The sequence below is a fragment of the Rousettus aegyptiacus genome, unplaced genomic scaffold (genome assembly GCF_014176215.1).
Source record: "Rousettus aegyptiacus isolate mRouAeg1 unplaced genomic scaffold, mRouAeg1.p scaffold_m13_p_6, whole genome shotgun sequence".
Classification (NCBI taxonomy): Eukaryota; Metazoa; Chordata; class Mammalia; order Chiroptera; family Pteropodidae; genus Rousettus; species Rousettus aegyptiacus.
Genome location: NW_023416309.1, coordinates 96,370,689 through 96,391,357, shown reverse-complemented (window position 1 = coordinate 96,391,357; position 20,669 = coordinate 96,370,689). Strand labels below are relative to the sequence as shown.

Genomic DNA, 20,669 nt, shown 5'->3' with positions numbered 1-20,669 from the left:
TTCCAATAGGCTGAACCTGTAAGGTAATAAAAGGCAAGGAGGGTTGCTGGTAATACTTAAGACAGAAATCAAGAATTATAAATCTATATAGTTTTATTAAGACAAAAACTGACAGTGTGGTATGAAGTTTACATTTAAACAGTTTTCACAGAAACCTAACACATGCCTAAAAAATTTTTTACAATGGAGTTCTAGATGCAGGTCTAGATAACGTCAAGAACTGATGTATCTCATGATTCAAGACAGCATGTTGGGTATTAGTTAATTCTTAGGATTAAAAAAGAATTTTCATTTTATTTTGTGTTTTAAAGTGAACCACTGCCCCAGTATGAAAGTTTAATCTTCTCCTGAGACCAGGGCTTTTGAAATAATCTAACTCTTGAAGTGATTCAATGAACTTGTGCTGTTAGTGACTGAACCCTGCCACCAGTGGTTTCAGAGTTCATAGTTCAAAAAACAGAGAGGCTCCAAGAGTTTTCCACCCTAAGAGCATGGGCCCTTCTCCATACTATCACACTTCCTATGCCACCTTCTTCCCCTCCCCAAATACCTTAGACAGTGGCTTGGATAGACAAGCTAATAACTTCATAATTAGAAAAGAAAGGGTCTTTTGTCAATTTCAAGAATTAGCACCTCTAAGACAGAATGATCTGCCTTTGTATATGCTCCAATAAAAGACTTTCCCTCCTCAACCAGTTTCCATCTCCAAAATGGCAGCTTTGGTAATTTTATGAACTGGTCTAGTCCTTTGTTGGGAACAGCATTAAGCTCAGGCAGGGAACACCTTGGCTTTTAAGTTTCAGGCAGTCACAGCTTCTAAACAGTCTCTCACAGTCCTTATTTAGATTGCCAATGACATTTTTTTTTTTTTTAAAAAGATCAAATATTCTGGACACAGAACTGAACTCATCATTAATTGTTTGTTCTTTCCAATGTTGCACCATTTTCCCAATTAGGCCCCAAATTTTAACAAAAACAATCCTACCTGTCTCCCTTGCTTCCCACCCCATCCCTCCCACCCCCAAATAATACACCAGTCAGTAATAGCCAAAATCTACACACATGCTACGCTGTAAAAATGCAGAGTTAACACTATTGGGAAGAAGGCTGTGGGTTGTGGAGATGCTCTTTGAAGATCTACAGTATCTTTTTGCTCTCCCACACACCCATTCTGCAAGTTTTGTCCTTCATAGAAGGCCCTTTGCTTTTCTTAGCAAAGTGCAGAATGAGTTGCCTTGGAACACTTCTCCTCCCCTCCACTGGGATGGGTGTGCAAACTATACAGCATGGAACGGCTTTAAAGCACTTGGACTGCTGTAGGGCACAGAAACTATACTGGCTCTTCAAAGGACATCTTCTCAAGCCACCTCTATGGTGTCAAGACAAGTAGAACTCCTTCCCCTCCCCACTTGAAACGCACAGTCAGATGTGACATGGGCTGGTACTCAGGAGAGTTAATTCTTGTCATCTTTTTTGTCATCATCCTCTGAGGGGTAGGAATGCCACGTCAGCCTTTCCTCATAGAAGGATATGACAACCTGGGGGCACTTGACATTGGCTTCCTTGGCAGGAACCAGGTCAGCCTCATCAGAGTTTTTCCTGCAGAACAAAGCAGAGAGAGACTTTGAGGCCAGGTGCTAGTGATCTCCCAACCTGGATCACCCAAGGGATAGGGCTTTAAAAATGTTAATTTCAGAAGAATAAGCTAAGGAAGGGTGCAGACATGGCCCAACCAGCATTTACTAGCAGGTTTTAGTCAAGTGACATCTTTGGAGATATTCTGTTAAAAATCCCCTCTAGGTATCTTTGTAAAAAGATAGATCACCTAACTCAATCTAGGAAAGTTCAAAAAAGTATGACTCTTGGATTCTCTGAGGGAAGAAGCCAAAAGCCATATCTCAGCTGCTAAGAACTCAAGGAGAGATCTTAGCTTTGTAACAGGACTTCATACTATGTTGGATAAGACAATACCAACCTGTCCTTGGCCAGAGACAATACAGGTAGACACTTACTTGCTGACTCTTATATTACTTAGCATTACCAAATGCCGTGCTCACACAGCTTATGCCATAACTCCCAGGTGCTTTGAAATGGTGCTTCGACACTGGGAGGTAGAAAATGAAGGGACTATTATATAATTCTCTATATTTTTTTGAATTTTAAAATCTTCCCAAATTTTGAAAATCACATCCATATTACAAGGAACACAGGAGTAAGCTCTATCTTCAGGTCATTGGGAATGTCCCAGATGAAAGGAGCAGCATAGGGCAGGCAGCACATACATGATCTCTGATAAGGTCCCACCACTCAAAACTTCCAGAAACCCAGCAACAAGTAAACCAAAGCCACACAGCCCCACGGAACCAAAGAGGAAGATGGCAAGGTATGTTTCTGAACAATGGACTCAATGGGAAGGAAAGGAATATAACAATATGAGAACCTGAAGCAGGCTGCCCCTTGTTGACAATTTAACAACACCCTCTGAGGTAAATTCGGTCATTTCACTCATAGAAATATCTGCTATTTTTGGAAATGGACAAGTATTTTCTACTCTCCAAGAAAATCACTTTAAAATGAACATGATTATATAATTAACATCAATCTTAACCTGTAGAGTTATATTCAGTTGTAATCTTTACACATAGCAGTGAGTCAACCAAAGGAGTATAATCTTAAGCAATATGGAGATACAACTATGACTCAGACTGGTCACATGCAGACAGAGAAAGTGTATTCTAGTTGTACTGAATAATTCCTGGAATCAATTTTTTCCTCCCATATACAGTACCCTAAAAAATGAACTTAAAAAAAAACAAAAAAAACTTTTCACCTACAGGCTAGCAATAAATCAGCTAAAAGAAGATCAGATTCAGTAAACACTTAGGGAATGCACAGAAAAAAAAACAGGTTTAGCTAGTTGTGACATAGCCTTTCAGTGGTGGTAAAGTTAGGCCTCTCTGGTCACCTTCTAAAGGAGAGGGACTAGATTTGAGCTTTAGAGAAGGTTCTAGACTGACAAAAGGACAAAGCACCTAGAATGCTGCTTTCAATGGCAAAGGCTTAAAATTACTAAGTCCTAATTTATATTTTAAAAACAATGATTGAAATCCACTTAGGGAAGGGAAAGCAAAACACTTTCAACAAGCAAACAAACAAACAAACAAACAAAACAACGAAAGCCTGCCTCTTAGACAGGAAGTAAGGAAATCATAGAGAATTTTGGACTAATTACAGTTCTTAAGATTCTCAAGACAACTGTTTCCATTAAGCTGTTCATGGAGTATTACTACCACTGGTGTTTGTTTATACTTCTAATGGAGAAAAGTAGGCTTGCTCAATGCTCAGTATATTGCAAAGGGGTCTTGCTGACCCCTGCTGGCTGATCTTGGAATTGTAGAATCTGTACAAACTGGAAAGGATCTATCAATCAAGGACAAGTTACAGAAATTCCTTCCTAACCCCAAGAAGTTAACAGAATTCCTGAACCTGGGGCCAGCCCTATCTTTATTAAGGAGGTGGTAGAACGGGAGAGTGGCTCAATCACATTTCATTTTTTCCCCTTCACTTACAGAAGTGAAATGTGATTCCTCCCCATACCATCTCCACTCTAGATTTTCTCCCACCTCTAAAAAATGGGCAAAAATCTGAGAATCCTAAGGGCCCCTACCTGTAAATCATGAGTCCAGGTTGGCAGTCAGGCCGGGAGTCACTATCGAAGGACTATGCCATCTTAAAGATTTCACACCTGGGTGACTGGAATTTCGAAGGTCCAGCTCTTTTCCTCTGGCATGGAACAAATGGGAGAAGAAAAAAATAGCCACACAGAGCCACTTACAGACTCACCATTTCATCAGGAACATGAGCTCTCCACTGGAGTCTGTAGCTCCAATAATCCGCTCTGGCTCCAAACCCCGAGCAAAGCCTCGTGGCTTTTCTGACTGCAAAAACCAGATGGACAGAACAATTTAAACTATACGGACTGTTATCCAGACTGGAGCTACTTCTCTTTCTCTGATTAATGTGTTCAAACTTTTGCCAGTATTTCACCAATACTATGGCTCCAAGACACAGGCCTTGTAGAATCATTCTGAGTGATTCCCATTAAGTCCTGAAGCGCTCGAGATTTCCTCACATGTAAAAAGGGACATATATCTTAAGCAAAATAAATGTTCACAATGGTTTCTTAACCCTACAAAGACAACCTACATTAAGGTACTGAATAGATTAAAATAGCCACCTCAGACCTGTAATGGTCAAAACACTAAAAGCTATCCACTTAAAGAAATGAATTGTTTTTGAACCTCAGAGAAAATAAGAGATTATGTGGGCTTTGCAAGAGTGAGCCCCCAGACACTCTGTAAGCATCAGCCTATCCAAGATTCCAGAAGAACTGAGAGACGGCTGCTGAAACCCAAGCAGCAGCAAAACAAAAGTGCTGAAATTAACTGGCTGTCAAGCTTCTTTTGAGAGTAGTAAGAATTTTGGCTAGTAACAATTTTTACTCCTAGCCTCACCTCTTCTTTCTTCTTCTTTGGTTTGCTCTCCTCTCCTTTATCTTCAGAATCAGAATCAGCTTTACGCTTGCCTCCCTCTGATTTATCTGTCTCATGTGCTGTTTTCTGTGACTGCAGAAACTCGGCAATGAGGTCGGGGCAATCCAGATTCTCTTCTGGCTCCCATGTGTTGTCCTCACTGAAATCAGAGGGCAGAGTGAGTCACCCTTTCCATTCAAGTTAGCATACTCATACAAAGGAGAAGCACAGGACAAGAGCTGGTGTCCCTGGAAAAGGAGTTAACGATAATGAGTGAGTAGATTTTGCCCAAGACCAAGAACTGGGCAAAGCTGAAACTTCTTGGGGGGTTTTGGGGACCATTTTAGTACAAACTGCAAGTTCAGAAACTTGCCTCTTTTCAAAGGAAAATTACTTTTTCTGTGTGAACTTTGATCAGTCAACCACACACAAAATGGCTTCTCAGAAATCACTGTCTTACATCATAGCACTTTGTACATACAGATCATTTTCCTAGTTAGACTATAAGCTATGAAGCCAGGCCCGAGTCACACAGTACCCATCAGATAACCTAGGCCTTGCACATTACTACACTCCTAAGAAATAGTTAAAAATGAATCAGTTTACCCAGGTCAGTGAAACTTACTCTGAGAACCCCTTCCACTTTAGGAGGTACTCCACTTTGCCCTTCACCACCCGACGGTCGAGAACTTTTTCCACCACATATTCCTCTTCTTCCTCTTCTAGGACCTCCTCCACTTTCTTCTTGTTTTGTTTTTTCCCCATAGTGCCCGCCAGCTTTCTGGTATAAAGGGTGACGCTGCTAAAATGATAAAGGAATTAAAAAGGACGTAAGGGCACATTCTTCTTGGTTAGGTGAATGAATATCTGGATGGTAAGAAAAGCAGGGTCAACACAGGTGACTTTAATGGTGTGTGGTGCTTATAATAAGTGTTATGTCTATTCGTCTTCAATATACAAGGAAGTTTTCTGATATATTTAGCTAGAAAGTTCATAAAACAGCCCCAACTAATCTCACAGGAAAATTTTATTCTTGTATATTCAGTTAAAACTTTTATACTAATTCTTGCTAAGTTAAAAAGTTCCCAATATCTCTTTTACTATGAAGTATGGCATCTAAAATATTAAATTAAAAGAAAATCAGTCTGCCTAAAAATAATGTAAATATCTCAAACTTATATACATATAACCCTCTAATTCACACTTTCTCCTATTCTCTGAATGTTTTCCATTTCATCACAGTATTGGACAAATTTTTACTGTGGGGAAATAACTTGTCCAATTCATTAAACATCTAGTTTTAATTTTCCTTTTTGTATATGTGTATAATCCATTCTTCTGCTTGTTAAAACACCCTTGCTTAATTTTAAGTCCTCTTAAGATTCTTTATGTAGCCTAATCTGAATGCCACATTAATTTACAATTTGCAAGTTTCTCATTAACTTCTCATTCTGCTTAGTTTATTTCTAAGTCTAAGAAAGACTCATAAAAATGGCAGAATGACCATGAAAAAATGACCATGAAAATCTCTGACTGGAACACTGCAATAATTTGGAAAATGGCGGCAGCGGGGGTGGGGGTAGTCATCACAGCTAATAGAACCTGAGTTTATTCTTTTATAAAATTCATCGCCAAGCTAGGTAACCTCCAAGAGTTTCTCCGGTGCTAAAATTCTAGTCCCCTGTAAATCTATTTTCTTCAGTCCTTCATACAACTTTTTGCTGACAGGCTTAAAGCCTTATGTTTATCAATTTGTGTCAGTAGGTGGCGCCACAAGATATCAATATAACAAAACTGATCCACAAAACGAGCCAAAATCTGCAAATTGGTGGATCACAATTGCCTAGAATGAAATACAAAAAAATCAATAATGTGATGGATAATCCAAACAAGAAAGAATTTAAGACAATGCCAATTTGGGGTTAAACTGGTTGTTCCTAGCATCCTTTAGAAGAGTCTAACCTAAATAGAAATGTTTCAAAATACTTTAAAACTAGCCTGTATAAATAGAATGAATTTTATAAAGAGTCCATTTATATACTATATGAAATATAATTTTTTTCATAAAAGTCAGGATCATCATTATGAACCAGTTATATTATCTACAGATGCTTACTTAGGTTTATACTGAGGTATTCGCATGTCTGCATACATGCACAATGCTGACTTAACAAAAAAGCAAATGTTGGTTGGGGACTAGACAATTCTAGATATTGCTGGATACTAGAGATTCAAGAGAACAAGAAATGGTCCTTGCCTTACTGAAGCTTAATGTTTGGTAAGAAAAACATGTAGACACCTCTTCCACTAAAGGTATTCTTGACTTTTGCAGTTGTACAAAATGTTTTCTGAGGTGCTTTTAGCATGGCCATTGAAGGCCCCCATCGCACCCCCAGTTTAGAACATATACTTATGTTCAGAATATCTTTTTAACACTCTTCCTTCTCATTTACATACTGAAGACTGCTTTCCTTGCCTCCCTAACCCCTCTGGTCTTTCAGAGAAAGTGCCACATGAGTCTTCCTTTTCTTCTGTTAACTCAACAGATTAATCAGTGGATTGCATGCAATTTTTTGCTAACTCTTGGCTAGCTTCATTGTGACTCTGATTCAGGGGCTATGCCTCTTCCTGAAGAGAGATGCTGTCATGTTTTTTCAGATTCTGATTGCCATATGAGAAGTGTTATTTCATGAGGGAAGAAAAACCCAATTTTCCTTTTGTTAAATGCAGTAGTGTTTTTTCCCCCAGGAACAAGTGCTACTCCTTGCTTGTTTCCTTTCACTGTCAGCCAAAGAAGTAGATTCATCATCAGTTTTTGGTTACAGTACAGAGCAAAATAAACTGACAAGCATCTTTAAAAAACAAAGACTAGCACAACTCTCTACATCAACTTGGACTTGGAAACTGGAAGATACTCCCTTTTCAACAGATGAAAGGAAAAACATAGGTTACAGATGATCCAAAAATAATAACTGTCCACTAGTGTACCCTTTTCCAAGTAATTAAATTTTAAAAAGTAAAGGAAAGATGTTCTATTATGCTGGCTTCAGAATTCAGAGCTATTTAAGGCTCACTGTTATCTACATTAACAGCTATACCTGTCTTACCAAAAAGAGAGCATTTCAAATATATGGTAAAGAAAGGAAACTAGACTTTGAGTTAGGAGCACACAATTGAGTATTCAGATGTTGAATTATAATCTTATTAACCAATATTATTAACTAATGTTACCCTAATAAATTTAATTAAAACAATAATAAGATAGGATCTATCCTAAAGAAACTAAAAAGAAACAGCATTGAATACTACTCATTTGATCTTGCTGCTCTGATCCAAAGGGTCAGGACAGCTTCTGGCTTATCTCTAGCTCCTGTAGCCCTCTCCTCCTTTTATTGTTAGCATGGTCCCAAGAAGGAAGAGTCACAGAATATAATAAAATCATTTAGGTTGGATAAAGAAAACCCCCCACATAGGCAAATCTAAAAAGACCTCCTGATTTTCATCTTTACTCATTTAAATCACTGTCCTAAGAATAACTCAAATAAGTGAAGAGTGTAGAAAACAGCCTCCTCCTGCCTCTGAGTTTTCTTAACTGGCTCATCCCAGCATCTTCCTCTAGAGACTGGATTCTTTATATTCGAGATTCTCACCAAGGCTCCCAATGGGAGTTTTTTCCTTATTTATATGTAGTTCTATAAGGTTCTGAATAAAAGTTGTTTTAAAAATCAGTAGAGAAGTAGATTAAATATGTAACCCAATTTTCATATAGAATCAAGCACCTTCAGAAGAGCCAAGAGCCAGCCCCCCTTAAATATTATGACAGGCCAATTATTCTCATAGTTTCCAAATGGATTACTTCAAGAAAAACCTCTTTCTGAAGATGACAGTCTCCAAACACCAGGAGAGCTATCTGGAAGGAGAGCTCTCAATTGGAAGTGCTTGGCAAAGAAATTTCAAAGCAACTCAGAGTGTAGTAACCACAGTGGAAAAAAGCCTTTAGTTAACACTATTTGCCACTCCCCTAAGCATCCTATGACATCAAAAGTGCCATAATCATTGAACAAAAGGTCAAAATATATGAAAGAACATCACAAGAGGTGTGAACAATTCTAGTTTAACTCAGAAATCTTAATCCTTGTACAATCTTCTCAAAGCTTATTGCAAGGTTGCAACAAACGACCTAGTAAATTAAGCTGTCATCATTTTTACCTAAATATTTACTGGCTCTGCCACATCTTAAGATGCCTAGAAAAATAATACTTTACATTTGTATTGCACTTTACAGTTTTGAAAGTGCTGCCATATTATCTTGTTTGATCCCAAAACCACCCTGTGAAACAAGCCAATCAGATGTTACTGAGGCCTCACAGATAACAGAACAGATTTACATAAAATAAATCACTTAGTGTTACACAATTAAAGCAGAACACTTCAGAAAAGACATCTAGCAAGACTGGCCCTGCTGCACACACAGAACTAGGAGCTAGCTACACAGGGAGATGTCCTTCCTCCAGCCCATACAAGGAAAGGATGGAGAGGACTCTTGAAAAGCCTCTCTACAAATTTGTCATTGGTAAATCAGTAAGTGACAAACAATGATTTTCTTTCAGAAAATACCCTTAAGTATTGCTGTTTGGAGCCAAGTCTTTTAGCAATAGCTTGCCTGTGTCTCCAGGACTTGTAACTCTCTAATAAACCTTACTTTCTTTGCTGCAAAATAAATAAATAAAACAATAATTTTTAATTGGTTACTGGAATATAAAGGTATTCACTGTTAACTGAACCAGTAAGCAGTAACAAAGCTTTGGTTTTCAGTGCCCCAGCAGTTTTCTGCATCTTTTAAATCGACAAGTGCTAGATGGTGCAGAATTTTTGAAGTCAGAACACCCTAGCAAATAGGCTGAGATAATTATAGAGAAAAATGCCAATTATAAGAAACCAAAATACATCTACAGTGTCTCAATGAATCCAGGAATCGTGTAAATCTAAAGCATGAACTCAGTTTTTTAAAAAGAAAAAAAGAGCACTGTTGTGATTCTCCTCACATACCCTCCACTCCTGTAGTTAGGAGACAAAATGTGAAAAGGAGGAACAATACTACTTGAAGGCAGAAGGTAGTAAAGTATCAGATACAAAATAAGGCATTTTGTCTTGTTTTTGAGTAGCTGGTATTGTGAAAGGGTATGAAAAGGATCTAGGATAACCATGTGGACTTAGCTCCTGGTTGTCATCAGATCCATGAATTATACAGGGCCACCCCAGGAATTTCCATACTGATTTCTTGCCAGCTGGAAAGATCAAGTTCCAAATATGAGAACAAGGTAACATCTACAGACCTCTGAAACCAAACCAGAGGGCTTTTAGCTAAACATGAAGGTGAAGCACTTAAAACGTTGGTCTGGTAAGGTAACTGTCTTTACCAAGAAAGAATTCAGAGGAAAGCAGGCCTTGAGTTAAGAACTTTCATCTATATGAGCATCAGAATCACCTATGGAGAGTTTATAAGTACAGATGCCAAGATCCAATGAATCAGAAAGTAGGGTGTACTATTTAAAAAAAAAAAAATTTTGTTCTTCTAATTATAATGTAATACATGTACTCACATTCAATTACAAAAATACTTAATGTAGGAAATTAAAGATCTCTGGCTCAAAACTGTTAAAGTCTGTTTTTGTTCTATATGTAAACAGATACACATATGTGAAAATAGGTATTACCGTTCTCTAACTTGCCTTTTAATATAATGTAATGTATTTTTTACATTGTTCCATAAAAGATCTCCATTCTTAACAGCTGCACAGTATTCCATACTGTATGGACAAACCATATTCTAACCATTCACCTAGTGATGAAAATTTGGGCTGTTTCCATTTTTTTTTTTTTTTTTTAAATCATTGCAAACAATGTTGCTTTGACCATGGCCTCTGAATCTTTAAAAGCTCCTTAGGTGATCTGATGCACATCCTTGAATAAAAGCCACTGCTATAAAAGGATTGGCAGAAGCTACATTCCTCAGATAAAATCACACACGTTACTACAGATATAAATCAATTCTCAAAGTTAGCTAAAAGGCAGGTGAACATTTTACTTTCTCCATAAAATTGAGAATAAGGCTAGAGCAATAAAAAACAAACAAACAAACAAAAAACTGATGTTTCAGAAAACAAAACCTCTGCATCACATTCAATCTAGACTTTTCTTTTTTGCGTTCATAATGAAATTGAAAGGGTACTGCTTGAAGGATCCTCATAGTTCCTTTCACCAGAAGATAGCTAGTATGAGCTTCAGACTAATCTTTCCTGTCCCTGACCTCTCAAAACAACTTTATTCCTAGCCTATAGGCAGTTAAGGGCATGTACACATGTGTGCGCGCGCGCACACACGCACACGCACACTGCTTAACCCTTATGGGAGTCCTTTGAGGTGAGCTTTTATGACCTTCTGGCATTAATTATCTATTTATGTTTATACATATGCCTACAACTTTAAGCTTAGGGACAGCTCTCTGAAACCCAGTGTGTTAAGAACTCAATGAGAAAATACCATTTTTGTCTTACACATAAGGCAAAAATTCATTGCAACGTTTTTCATAACAGCAGAGCAGCTCTAGAACACACTCAAGAAGGCCCAGGTCTTGTTGGTATGAATGAACCAATAATTACAAAACAGAATCCAAGACCTCATTTCTGGAAGACTGAGACAGAAGAGCTACCAGAAACTGAGAAATCACATTTCATATACCTAAAGTGTAGGAAGGAAAATAAAGCAACAAAACTCTTGTAGTAAATGACAAAAGAAATATAGCTTCCTATGAGGATATATAAGATAGGTGAGAAAAAGAAAGTAAATTCTGGATACAAACAATGGAAAATTTCAACAAAATGATTTTCCGATAAAAAGAATTTTAAGACTTCTGAAGACCTATGTCAATACCAAAAAATCAATTTTGATGATCCATATGGTAAAGTTCCCTAACTCCAAGACTGTGACTTCAGTCTTAGATTTTACATATATACTTTTTTAAAAAGCCAATCACCCAATTAAATGAATAATGGTCTTTCTAAGAATTCATGTAGCTTTTACTGAATTCAAGACAAAAAAATGACAATCATCCTCGATTTCTCCCCACTCATCCTCCATGGATCCAGTTTCTTACTAAATCTTGTTGATTTCATCTCTCAAATATTTTTCAATTTATACATTTTCTAGTCCCAGCACTACCATTCTATTCCAAGCCACCATTACCTAGACAACTCCTAATCCGATTCATTCTCAATGCTAGCCAGTGATTTTAAAATGCAGATCTCTTCATATCATTATCTGTGGGCATTCGAGTGGAAGACCACTACACCTAACTTGTTAATCACAATGACCTTGCCCTTTGTACCAGTCTTCACTTGAACAATCCCTTAGCTAAAATGTCACTATCAGAAGCTTCCCTGAAGCCCCAGGCTAGGTTTAGGTTAACTCTTCCCACAAACATGCTCCTATAGTATTCATTCATTTAACAATTATCTATCGGGCACCTACTACGTGTGACTGGCTTAAAAAATGAGCTGAGCATGACAGACAAAATCGCTGGCCTCTTAAGAGTTTATATCCTTATGTGGACAGTTAAGTGAGTATGAGTGGGACGTGCACACATGCATGCACAGCACAAGCAGAACACAGACAATAAGCTTAGTGATAGATGCTATAAAAAATACATATTTTGATTAACATTTAAACAGAGACTCAAATAACAAAGAACAATTCAGCAAAATCAGAAAAACACATCGAGTTTAGAGAATAATTGGTTTAAAGTCCTAAGGTGAGAAGAGCTTGTTTTATCAGAAGAACAGGAGGACTGTGACCAGGTTTGAAAGAGCTAGATTGAGAGAGTTGCAGGCAAGGACCAGAAAATAACTATCACACATATCATTTACCACTTCATTTCTTCTTTCATCTAGCTTCTTTTACATTCCTTGTTTTCCTTCCCCATTTTAGGACCAGTTTAGGACCAGTCAATTAATAGCTTTAAACATGTATAACTACAGCTCTACTAGCTTTTAATATTATCTATTAAAAAATCAAATCAATAAGCATTTACTAAGAGCCTGGGTGGAATACAGGGTGACCAAGTCACTCTGGCTAAAGCACAAAATTCCACATTGCAGGAACCCCCTCAGACCCTGGCAAATGGAGCTATTTGGTTAGGCTAGGGAGATGTGCAGACACCAAGAAGTACAGGCTTTTGAAAATCCCTTAAGGGTAAGTGATAATAACATAATAACTAACATTTACTGAATACATAACACCTAATGCAGATAAAGGCACTTAATTCAATCCTCACAACGTATTAAGTGCATTTCACAAATGAGGAAACTAAGGTTTACTGAAGCAAAGAAAATTTCTCAAAGTCTCCCAACAGGAAGACACAGAGCCAGGACTGAAAAGTAAAACCATATAAAACAGATAAAAAAAAAAGTTGAAGTTCATTTCAATAGGAGAAATGACTAGGGTATGTAATAATTAGCAAAAGAAATGTAAACAATAATAAGTAGCCACAAAAGCACGACAGGGGCTTGGAGGAATAAATGGCTATAGTGATTAAAAAGGTTTTGAAAGTTGGGATTGCAGCCAAACTCCAACAGCATTTGAAAAGGTGGATTGAAGGAGGGCAATTTGGCCCAAGGACTGTTATGAACAAAAGCAATGAGGCACGTCTGAGGTAGACACAGTGTGTAAACCAGTTTGGGCGGGAGGAAACTGAATAGGAAAGTGTAGGTAACTGTTAAAAAATTTTCTACAAGGACTCCTCCTCCTTAAAACAAAAGCCAAACTCCACAGTACTTAACATCTAACACCATATAGTTCCAACCATTCTATATTCTGCCTTCCCTTACAAAAACTACACTACTTTCAAAACAGAAAACTATAACCCGAACATATCCTGCACATTCCTCCGTACACGGCTTTACTCATTATAAAGAAGTGTGTGCCTACCTAAGACTGGCAGTCAAAATCCTATCTATCCTTTAAGACCCAGCTTAAATGCTACTTCTTCCACAAAACCTAACCCCCAACCTAGCCAAATACTATTCTCTTTTCCTTGCAATTCCCAAAGCATTGTTTCTATTTTCACTCAGACATTCAAAGGTAGATCTGGCTCCATATAAAGTGTTGAACCCTATATTGGGCAGGCAATAAGGATGAATGTCTCAAATTTAGATAATCAAGAAGCAGAAGTCCAAGGCTGTCAATTTTTTTAAGCAAGATAAATCTGACTTACAAACCCTAAATGGAAAACAAGGAAGAAGTACCTTTGCTGAGCATTAGCAACCAAGTACCAGTCATCAAAAGGCAGGTGAAGGCATGTGTAGTATATTCAGTTTGTAATCCTCGTGATTTATGTTTCTAAACCACTTTTAGTCTGTTAGCTGTGGCTGTTTGTGAGGCAAATGCTTTCCAGATGGAAAACTTTACTGAGCAGAAAACAAGAACTTGTGCCACATACTCAGTGAGCAGGGGTTTCATTTTTAAAAGAATTCCTGGATCTAGGACTGAAATACTAGTGTGTGAATAAAATTAGAATAATAACTGAGCTGTATTCAGAAAGTTGGCTAACTCACTTTCAGTTTGTTGATGTGGATGAAACTATTAGGCTTAGGTTGAGAGGCCACAGGGAACTGCAAATATTACTAGGACCCAGTGATACCGGAAGATCTTTTTAGTTTAAGATGAAATAAAAATGATTAGAAAGCTAGACCAGAATTATGACTAAGTTGGAATTAAAAGCAGAAACCAAAGTATTCATAGCTAACAAAACAAAACCAGATTGCTGATACTAACCTCTCAAATACCATAGTTCTAAGTCTACAGCCATGCCACCCTCAATGTGCCCGATCTCGTCTGATCTGGAAGGCTAAGCAGGGTCGGGCCTGGTTAGTACTTGGACGGGAGACCACCTAGGAAGACCAAGTGCTGTAGGCATTTAAAAATAAATAAATAAAAAGTATCTTCACACTCAAATACCATAGTTCTATTAGGCCCCCAATGTATTAGCTGTTACTAAGAAGAAAAATACAATTTCGCAGACAACGTAGATCATTCCCTTTTGTCAGCAATCATAAAAACTAAAAGTAGGAAAGATTTAACATAATTATTCAATTAAAATACTGACAGGATATCTGAATTTTGTCCATATTTGAAAAATTTCCCCAGTTAACCTTGGGAAGGCTATTCAATTTTCCAATTGACATTGCTATTAGGAAAAACTTATTCAACTGTATACAAAGAACACAAAACATTTTCCAAGATACTTTTAAAACATAAAATATTCAAACCATATAGCTTGAAACGTAGAACCTGGAGCCTCTCCTAGTCCTTGCCTAAAGTACTTAAAATTGTAACCTGCACAATCTGTATTTAATAGCAGGATGACTGTATTAAAAACTGAGGCTAAGACAGGCAACAGTTTTACTCTGCCAAAGGTCATAAATCCAAGACAGGCAAACTAATTACATAATTGTATATTAATTTCATTCTGCTAATACATGAATTCTCAGAAAGAATCTCAAGGCCCTAGCCATTCACTCAGCACTCTGAACCACCTATTATGTGTGAGATACTTAGATGAATAAGAGGCCTGGCCTCATGTGAGCCCATAAGCTAACCATCACCATTTATTCCAAAACTCTTCAGAGAAATAACCTATGAAGGAAAATCTATCAAATGTAATGCAAAATCTGTTATACCACCAGAGATGGTATATAAAAAAATGAAGATTTTTATGGATAAATTTAAAAAGATATAACCTCAAAAAGAAACATTTTCCTAATCACTAAAATGGGTACCAGAAGATATAACAGTTGCTTTTCTTTATATGTATGGTTAGAAAATTATTAGTATTCTGTAGTCAAAAATACAGAAGGCCAGGGTATCTTTACTAGGTCTCTTTTAACCAGAAAGCTAAAAGCACCAGGATACACACTATTTACATTTTAATGAAAAACAATTTAGACTACAGCAGCCAATGAAGAAAAATAGCACCAAAGGGAAAATCAGAAAAGACTGAAAATCCGGAATTGCCCTAAAGCTTTATTAAGGGCCAACCAGTTCCAACAAGGTGCCCTTCAACCACATCACTTTCTATACAAATGTCTGTAAACTCCTAAGGAAGGGCACAGGCACTAATTTCTCAATTGTATTCATGCATCTATTTCAAAAGCTGAGGCCTTTTAGAACTATTCCAAACTGCTGATACTGGTTCTTAACATACCTGAGGAAGCTATCTTACCCGTGGGCCAGTTTCTAGTATAACTGATCTTTTGGTCAACTCCACTTCAATTGAGTTAAAATACCTGTCTGAATATAACACCATTCATAAAAAATCTTCATCTGAAGCCTTAGAAAAGGGGTTAAGTATTGCTCACTTTGCATTCAAATCTTCCAACAACAGGGAAAGGGCTGGTTAAAAAAGGAAAGGGCCCAAGAAAAACAAAGTTCACGGTCTAACGAATTTTTCTTGTGTCTCCCAATTTCCCACATCTTTCTCAACTTAATTTCATTCCTTAAATATTAACTCATATACACATTTCTACAATTTCACTGCCCTTTGTAACTAGTAAAATTTCCAGATAAAAACTTATGAAACTAATTCTGAATCAAAGCAAGAGCTGCACTTGGACTTTTTAACTTTCTATAGAAATCACGAAGTGAAGATAGAATAAAACTTGGGAAAGGGAAGAAAGCATATCCCATCCTTTTTTCATACATTATTCTTACAGCCTCCTCACTGGTTAAGACCCATCAGGAAGCAAAAGCGGCCAGGTTTCCCCTTTTCTCTTGACCTTACATACATATACTTTCGGGACCTCAGTCCGGTTTACCCTAACAGCTCCTTCCCCTCTAGAGCCGAGTCAAGCAAATAACTGCCCCTTCTTCTCCTAGCCTCCCCACTCCACCCCCACCCCCAGTTTACTCAATAGATCTTCTCCTAGTAGCACACCCTGGGCTGCCCAGCCCCTTCCTACAACTTACTCGAAGTTACTTCTCCCTAGACCTTGCAAGCAAAATTCCTCTGGGAGCCCCGGCCGGATCCCCAATTTTCAGGTTACATTTCTAAACCTTGCGACTGGCAATTATGAACCCTCCTCATGCATGTCCAAACATCAAGACCGCCCGGCCTGTCCCCTTCTCAATTTACTAGAAAGTCTTTCCAGCCCAATCCTGCAGCCACCTACCCAACCCAAGTAGCATTGTCTGGGTCTACCCAAGCCGTGAAGAGCGACCCGTAAGGGCTCGGCCCAGCTCTCATCGTAGTAATGTCCGGCTCAGAATACGCCGCCCCGCCCTCTCCATCAATCTGGCGCCTAGTGTTCGACCCCCCGCGCGCGGCGGAAAGACCCGCGCAGGAAGGGCGCAGGGCCCTGGCGCGCTCCCCGCACCGAACCTCTGCCGCGAGCGCGCGACCCTTCACTCAGGGCTCCGGCCGCAGCCGCGCGCCGACCCCCGTTTCCCCCACTCCCCGTTTCCCCGCCTCTAGCAGACTCACCTCAGAGCAGCGCCCAAGAGCCGAGAGGAATCGGTGCCGCGCTACTGGCGCGTCGTGTCGGGCAGGCGGGAGGAGTGGCGCCCAGAAAAGCAACAGGCCGGGTGGCTGCGGTCGAGCCCCTCACTGAAGCGGCGTACCGCAGGCCCCGGCCAACGGCCCTCCCCTCTGCCGAACAAAAGAGCCTTGCACTCTGCGCTGCCCGCCGCCTGCACCGCGCAGACGCGACGACCCGCTGCACAGCACTATGGGACTCGAAGTCCATCCGAGACTACAAGATCCGAAATGCTGCGCGCGTCTTACGTCGCCACACATTGTCTAGGGTTTCAGGGAGTTTTAGTTTTTAAACCGCAAGCACTGTAGTTTAGAATTTAGAACGTTCCTGACGAGAAAATTAAAATAAGTGGTTTTTACAAGCGAGTCCCTTCATGGTTGGTCTGAAAAATCAGGCACTTCTGGACAGTAATTCATATTCTCGAAATTTTTTTATCTTAACAGATTTCTCACCAGAACTTTACCAAATCTCCAATAATCTCTGGAAGCCTCAGTTTCCGCCGCCTTATATCTCTGTAAGGCTCCTACTTCTCAGCGTTTAGATTACTTCCCCTTCGAGGCCCTCCCTGACCCGTTATACTAGGTTAGGTTCCCCTGGTAGGTGTCATCATAGCATCCTGAACTTACCCTTTTTCACTGATTGTGCCAGTGAGTAGCTTTAGTGTAGAACCATTTTATCTCCACGAGAGCTCTTCACCCAGCCACTACAAAGAAACATTGAAACAGGCAAAAACTATGCTTGTGTCCAAGGTTCAGAAATAGCCAAAGTAAAACCAGTGACTCAATGAAATAGTAATCAGTAAAAATATGTTATGCACACACCAACAAGACAGTTTGCAAACTGGGAGCCCTCAAACCGAAATATGTAATGAGGCCTAGAGGTATATCGTAAAGCAGTATATAGTGAGAAAGCAGTGACTGTTTATTCTTCACAATGTTTGGTTATAATATTAGAATTTCCTTAAATGATAGGGAATCGGTCAATGGTTACCTCATATCAACCTAGGGAAACAGTTCAAGTTTTGGTTATGATTTCCAGAGGCAAGAAAGACCCAGATCAAGTTAGTCTTACAAAATAAGCTAAATTTAGCTTTGCTTCTCTGACTAAACTGGTTTTCATCTCCTCAAGAAAGTTTCAAGGTTGCGGTCTCCATTTGTTTTTGATTTTAACATTTGTTATTCTTTGGGACAAGTGGTTTAGTTTTCCTGTTTCAGCTAGATTGCTGTCACCAAACCTGTTCATATGGAGATTCAGTCTCTCATAATAATATTCACCCCACTTTATTGTCATTAATTAACATCTGCCTTCTCTTTGGGACTCTAAACTCCGATAAGGGCAGAACTCTTGCTTTCTGTTCATCACTCTGTCTCCAGGGCTGAGCATAGTCTTTGACATACAGTAGTCAAGCAACTTTTGCTTAATAAAATATCAAGTGAATTACTGAGACGTCCTTCCCCAATCTGACAATATGGAGGTCATCAAGTTTTCCTTCATCTCTTTTCTCCATATCAGATTTGTATTTTTTAAAACTCTTTTCCTTACTTCTAACTCCCTATCCAATCAGGAACTAAACAGACAGAGCTACCAGAAGATGACTTTTTCCCCTTACTTTGCATATTTAAATATCCTTCTAATCAGAGGGAAAGGAGAAAGGCAACTAGTGTACTGCACTCTACCCTGGAATGCTGGAGTCTGCCTTTCTATGTTATACAGAGCCAGGCACTGTGCAGGGCTCTGGGGAATTGCCATATAAGAAACCCAGACCAGCAATATAATAATAGAGAGTTTTGCTAAAAGGGCTGTGAGAACACAGAGAAGAGGGTAATTCTAAGACATTTGGGTTGAGTGTGAGACCATGCAAAAATTCATCTACTTACTCCCTCCTGAAGTGTCCAATTCTGTTTTTAACAATTTTAATGATTAGTCACTGCTTACCACATGCTAGGGAATTTAAGTATTTGATTAATGTCCTTTAATCCTCACAACACACCTGGGAGGTGAGAATTACTATTCCCATTTTGCTGAAAAGGCTCAGAGGTTGTATAACCTGTCCCATAGCACCCAGCAAAAAAGTGGTGGAATCAAGATTTGATGTTATTTCTTTCTAACTCCCAAGCCATATTCCTGTCTGAATACAATGCCGCTATCCCAGTTCCTCATGCTGAGATGAATTCTGCTTCTCTGTGTAAATGCCACCTATTTCCTATACGTCTGGCTTCTGCAGCTGCATACGGTTCTGTTCTATAAACCTAATTTCTCTTTCATATTGTCTTTCTAGTACTGAAATTCACCCTAATGTCTCACTTTTCTAGGCTCAATGTGACCATTTTCTTAAGCTGTACATCATAGCACAACAGTTTCAGATCTAGCACATCTAGTTTGTTAGTAAATTCTGGCTTTTATGTGTATATTTCAAAGTAGAGGGAGCCATCACTGTCCTGGTGCTCTATGCCACTTTTGAATTGAGGCGGTCAAAGGTCACCTCTTTTTATGTAGCAGAGCACCACTGGTTTATGCTAATCTGCAATCAACTCAGAGCTCTCTTATTAATAATCTATTCTGGAAATCTGCCAAGGATGGATGTTAAACTCTTATCTCTGCATTATTAAGGTATTTTTGGAAAGTCTTTTGGGATTAAATGGGTTAGTTCTTTTCTTTTCCCATAGGAGTGGTGACATTTTTAGTTATTCAGGCTCTCAGAGTTTATTTTCTTTATAAGGGTAATGGCAACTCAGTCATAATAATCTTGCTTAACAACATGTGAAGTGACATTGCTCATGCCCACAGGAAATGTGTCTGTCACATTACGTTTCTAATATCACAAGTAATGTGGGGAAGGGAGGAAGTATGATGTTGCAAAAAAGAACGAGGACTCGGAATTAGGCTGAACTGGATTCAATTCTGTCTCTATTTGGGGAAGTACAGAACTTTAAAAATATTTTCTTCTGCACTGTCTGAAATTCTTTGATTCATCTTCTTACCCAATTTTAAATATTGTGGTAAATATACATATGTATGTGTAAAATATAAAATTTACCATCTTAACCATTTTTGTGTAGAGTTCAGTGGTATTAAATACATTCATAATGTTGTGCAACCGTCACCACCACCCATCTCTATAACTCTTTTCGTCTTGTAAAAATGAATCTCTCTACCTGTTAAATAATAACTACCCATTTCTCCCTTTCCCCAGCCCCTGGCAACCACCATCCTACTATATATCTCTATGATTTTAACTACTTTAAGTATCTCATATAAGTGGAATCATATAGTAGTTGTCTTTTTGTGACTGGCTTATTTCACTTAGCATAATGCTCTCAAGGTTCATATGCACATATATGGTAGCATATGTTAAAATTTGCTTCCTTTTGAAGACTGAAGACTATCCCATTGTGGGTATATATGTATGTATATACATTTATACACATACACACACACACATATACATACATATGTATATATGTATATATATATACACATACGTACATATGAATACGCACATATATATATTTCATTTTGCTTATCTATTCATCCATTGCTGACACTTGAT

At 38.6% G+C, this 20,669-nt stretch overlaps 1 protein-coding gene and 1 pseudogene across 3 annotated transcripts; one reads left to right on the top strand and one right to left on the bottom strand.

Annotated features, from left to right (window-relative positions):
- Window positions 1-75: 75 nt before the first annotated feature.
- CBX1 (chromobox 1) lies at window positions 76-17,281 on the bottom strand. Of its 3 annotated transcripts, none has more exons than XM_016164682.2 (5): window positions 17,068-17,281; window positions 5,158-5,334; window positions 4,515-4,692; window positions 3,844-3,938; window positions 76-1,599 (listed from the first exon to the last, which is right to left on the bottom strand). In XM_016164682.2, the coding sequence occupies exons 2-5, from the start codon at window positions 5,295-5,297 to the stop codon at window positions 1,455-1,457; spliced, it is 558 nt and encodes a 185-aa protein (XP_016020168.1). In that variant the 5' UTR covers window positions 5,298-5,334; window positions 17,068-17,281; the 3' UTR covers window positions 76-1,454. The 3 variants fall into 3 exon arrangements, with proteins under 3 accessions (XP_016020168.1, XP_016020169.1, XP_036078122.1); XM_016164683.2 differs by having other exon boundaries at window positions 5,158-5,331; window positions 17,068-17,270; XM_036222229.1 differs by lacking the exon at window positions 17,068-17,281 and adding an exon at window positions 16,757-16,920.
- On the top strand, window positions 14,386-14,504 carry LOC118604775 (annotated as a pseudogene).
- Window positions 17,282-20,669: the final 3,388 nt, after the last annotated feature.

Excerpts from the sequence above, each read along its gene's own strand:
- CBX1 (XM_036222229.1), bottom strand. The coding sequence starts at position 16,830 with ATGAGAGCTGGGCCGAGCCCTTACGGGTCGCTCTTCACGGCTTGGGTA. Across the intron at positions 5,335-16,756 it reads GACAATGCTACTTGGGTTGG|CAGCGTCACCCTTTATACCA; the intron begins GTAGGTGGCTGC and ends TTATCATTTTAG. Across the intron at positions 1,600-3,843 it reads CTCATGTTCCTGATGAAATG|GAAAAACTCTGATGAGGCTG; the intron begins GTGAGTCTGTAA and ends TTTGTTCTGCAG.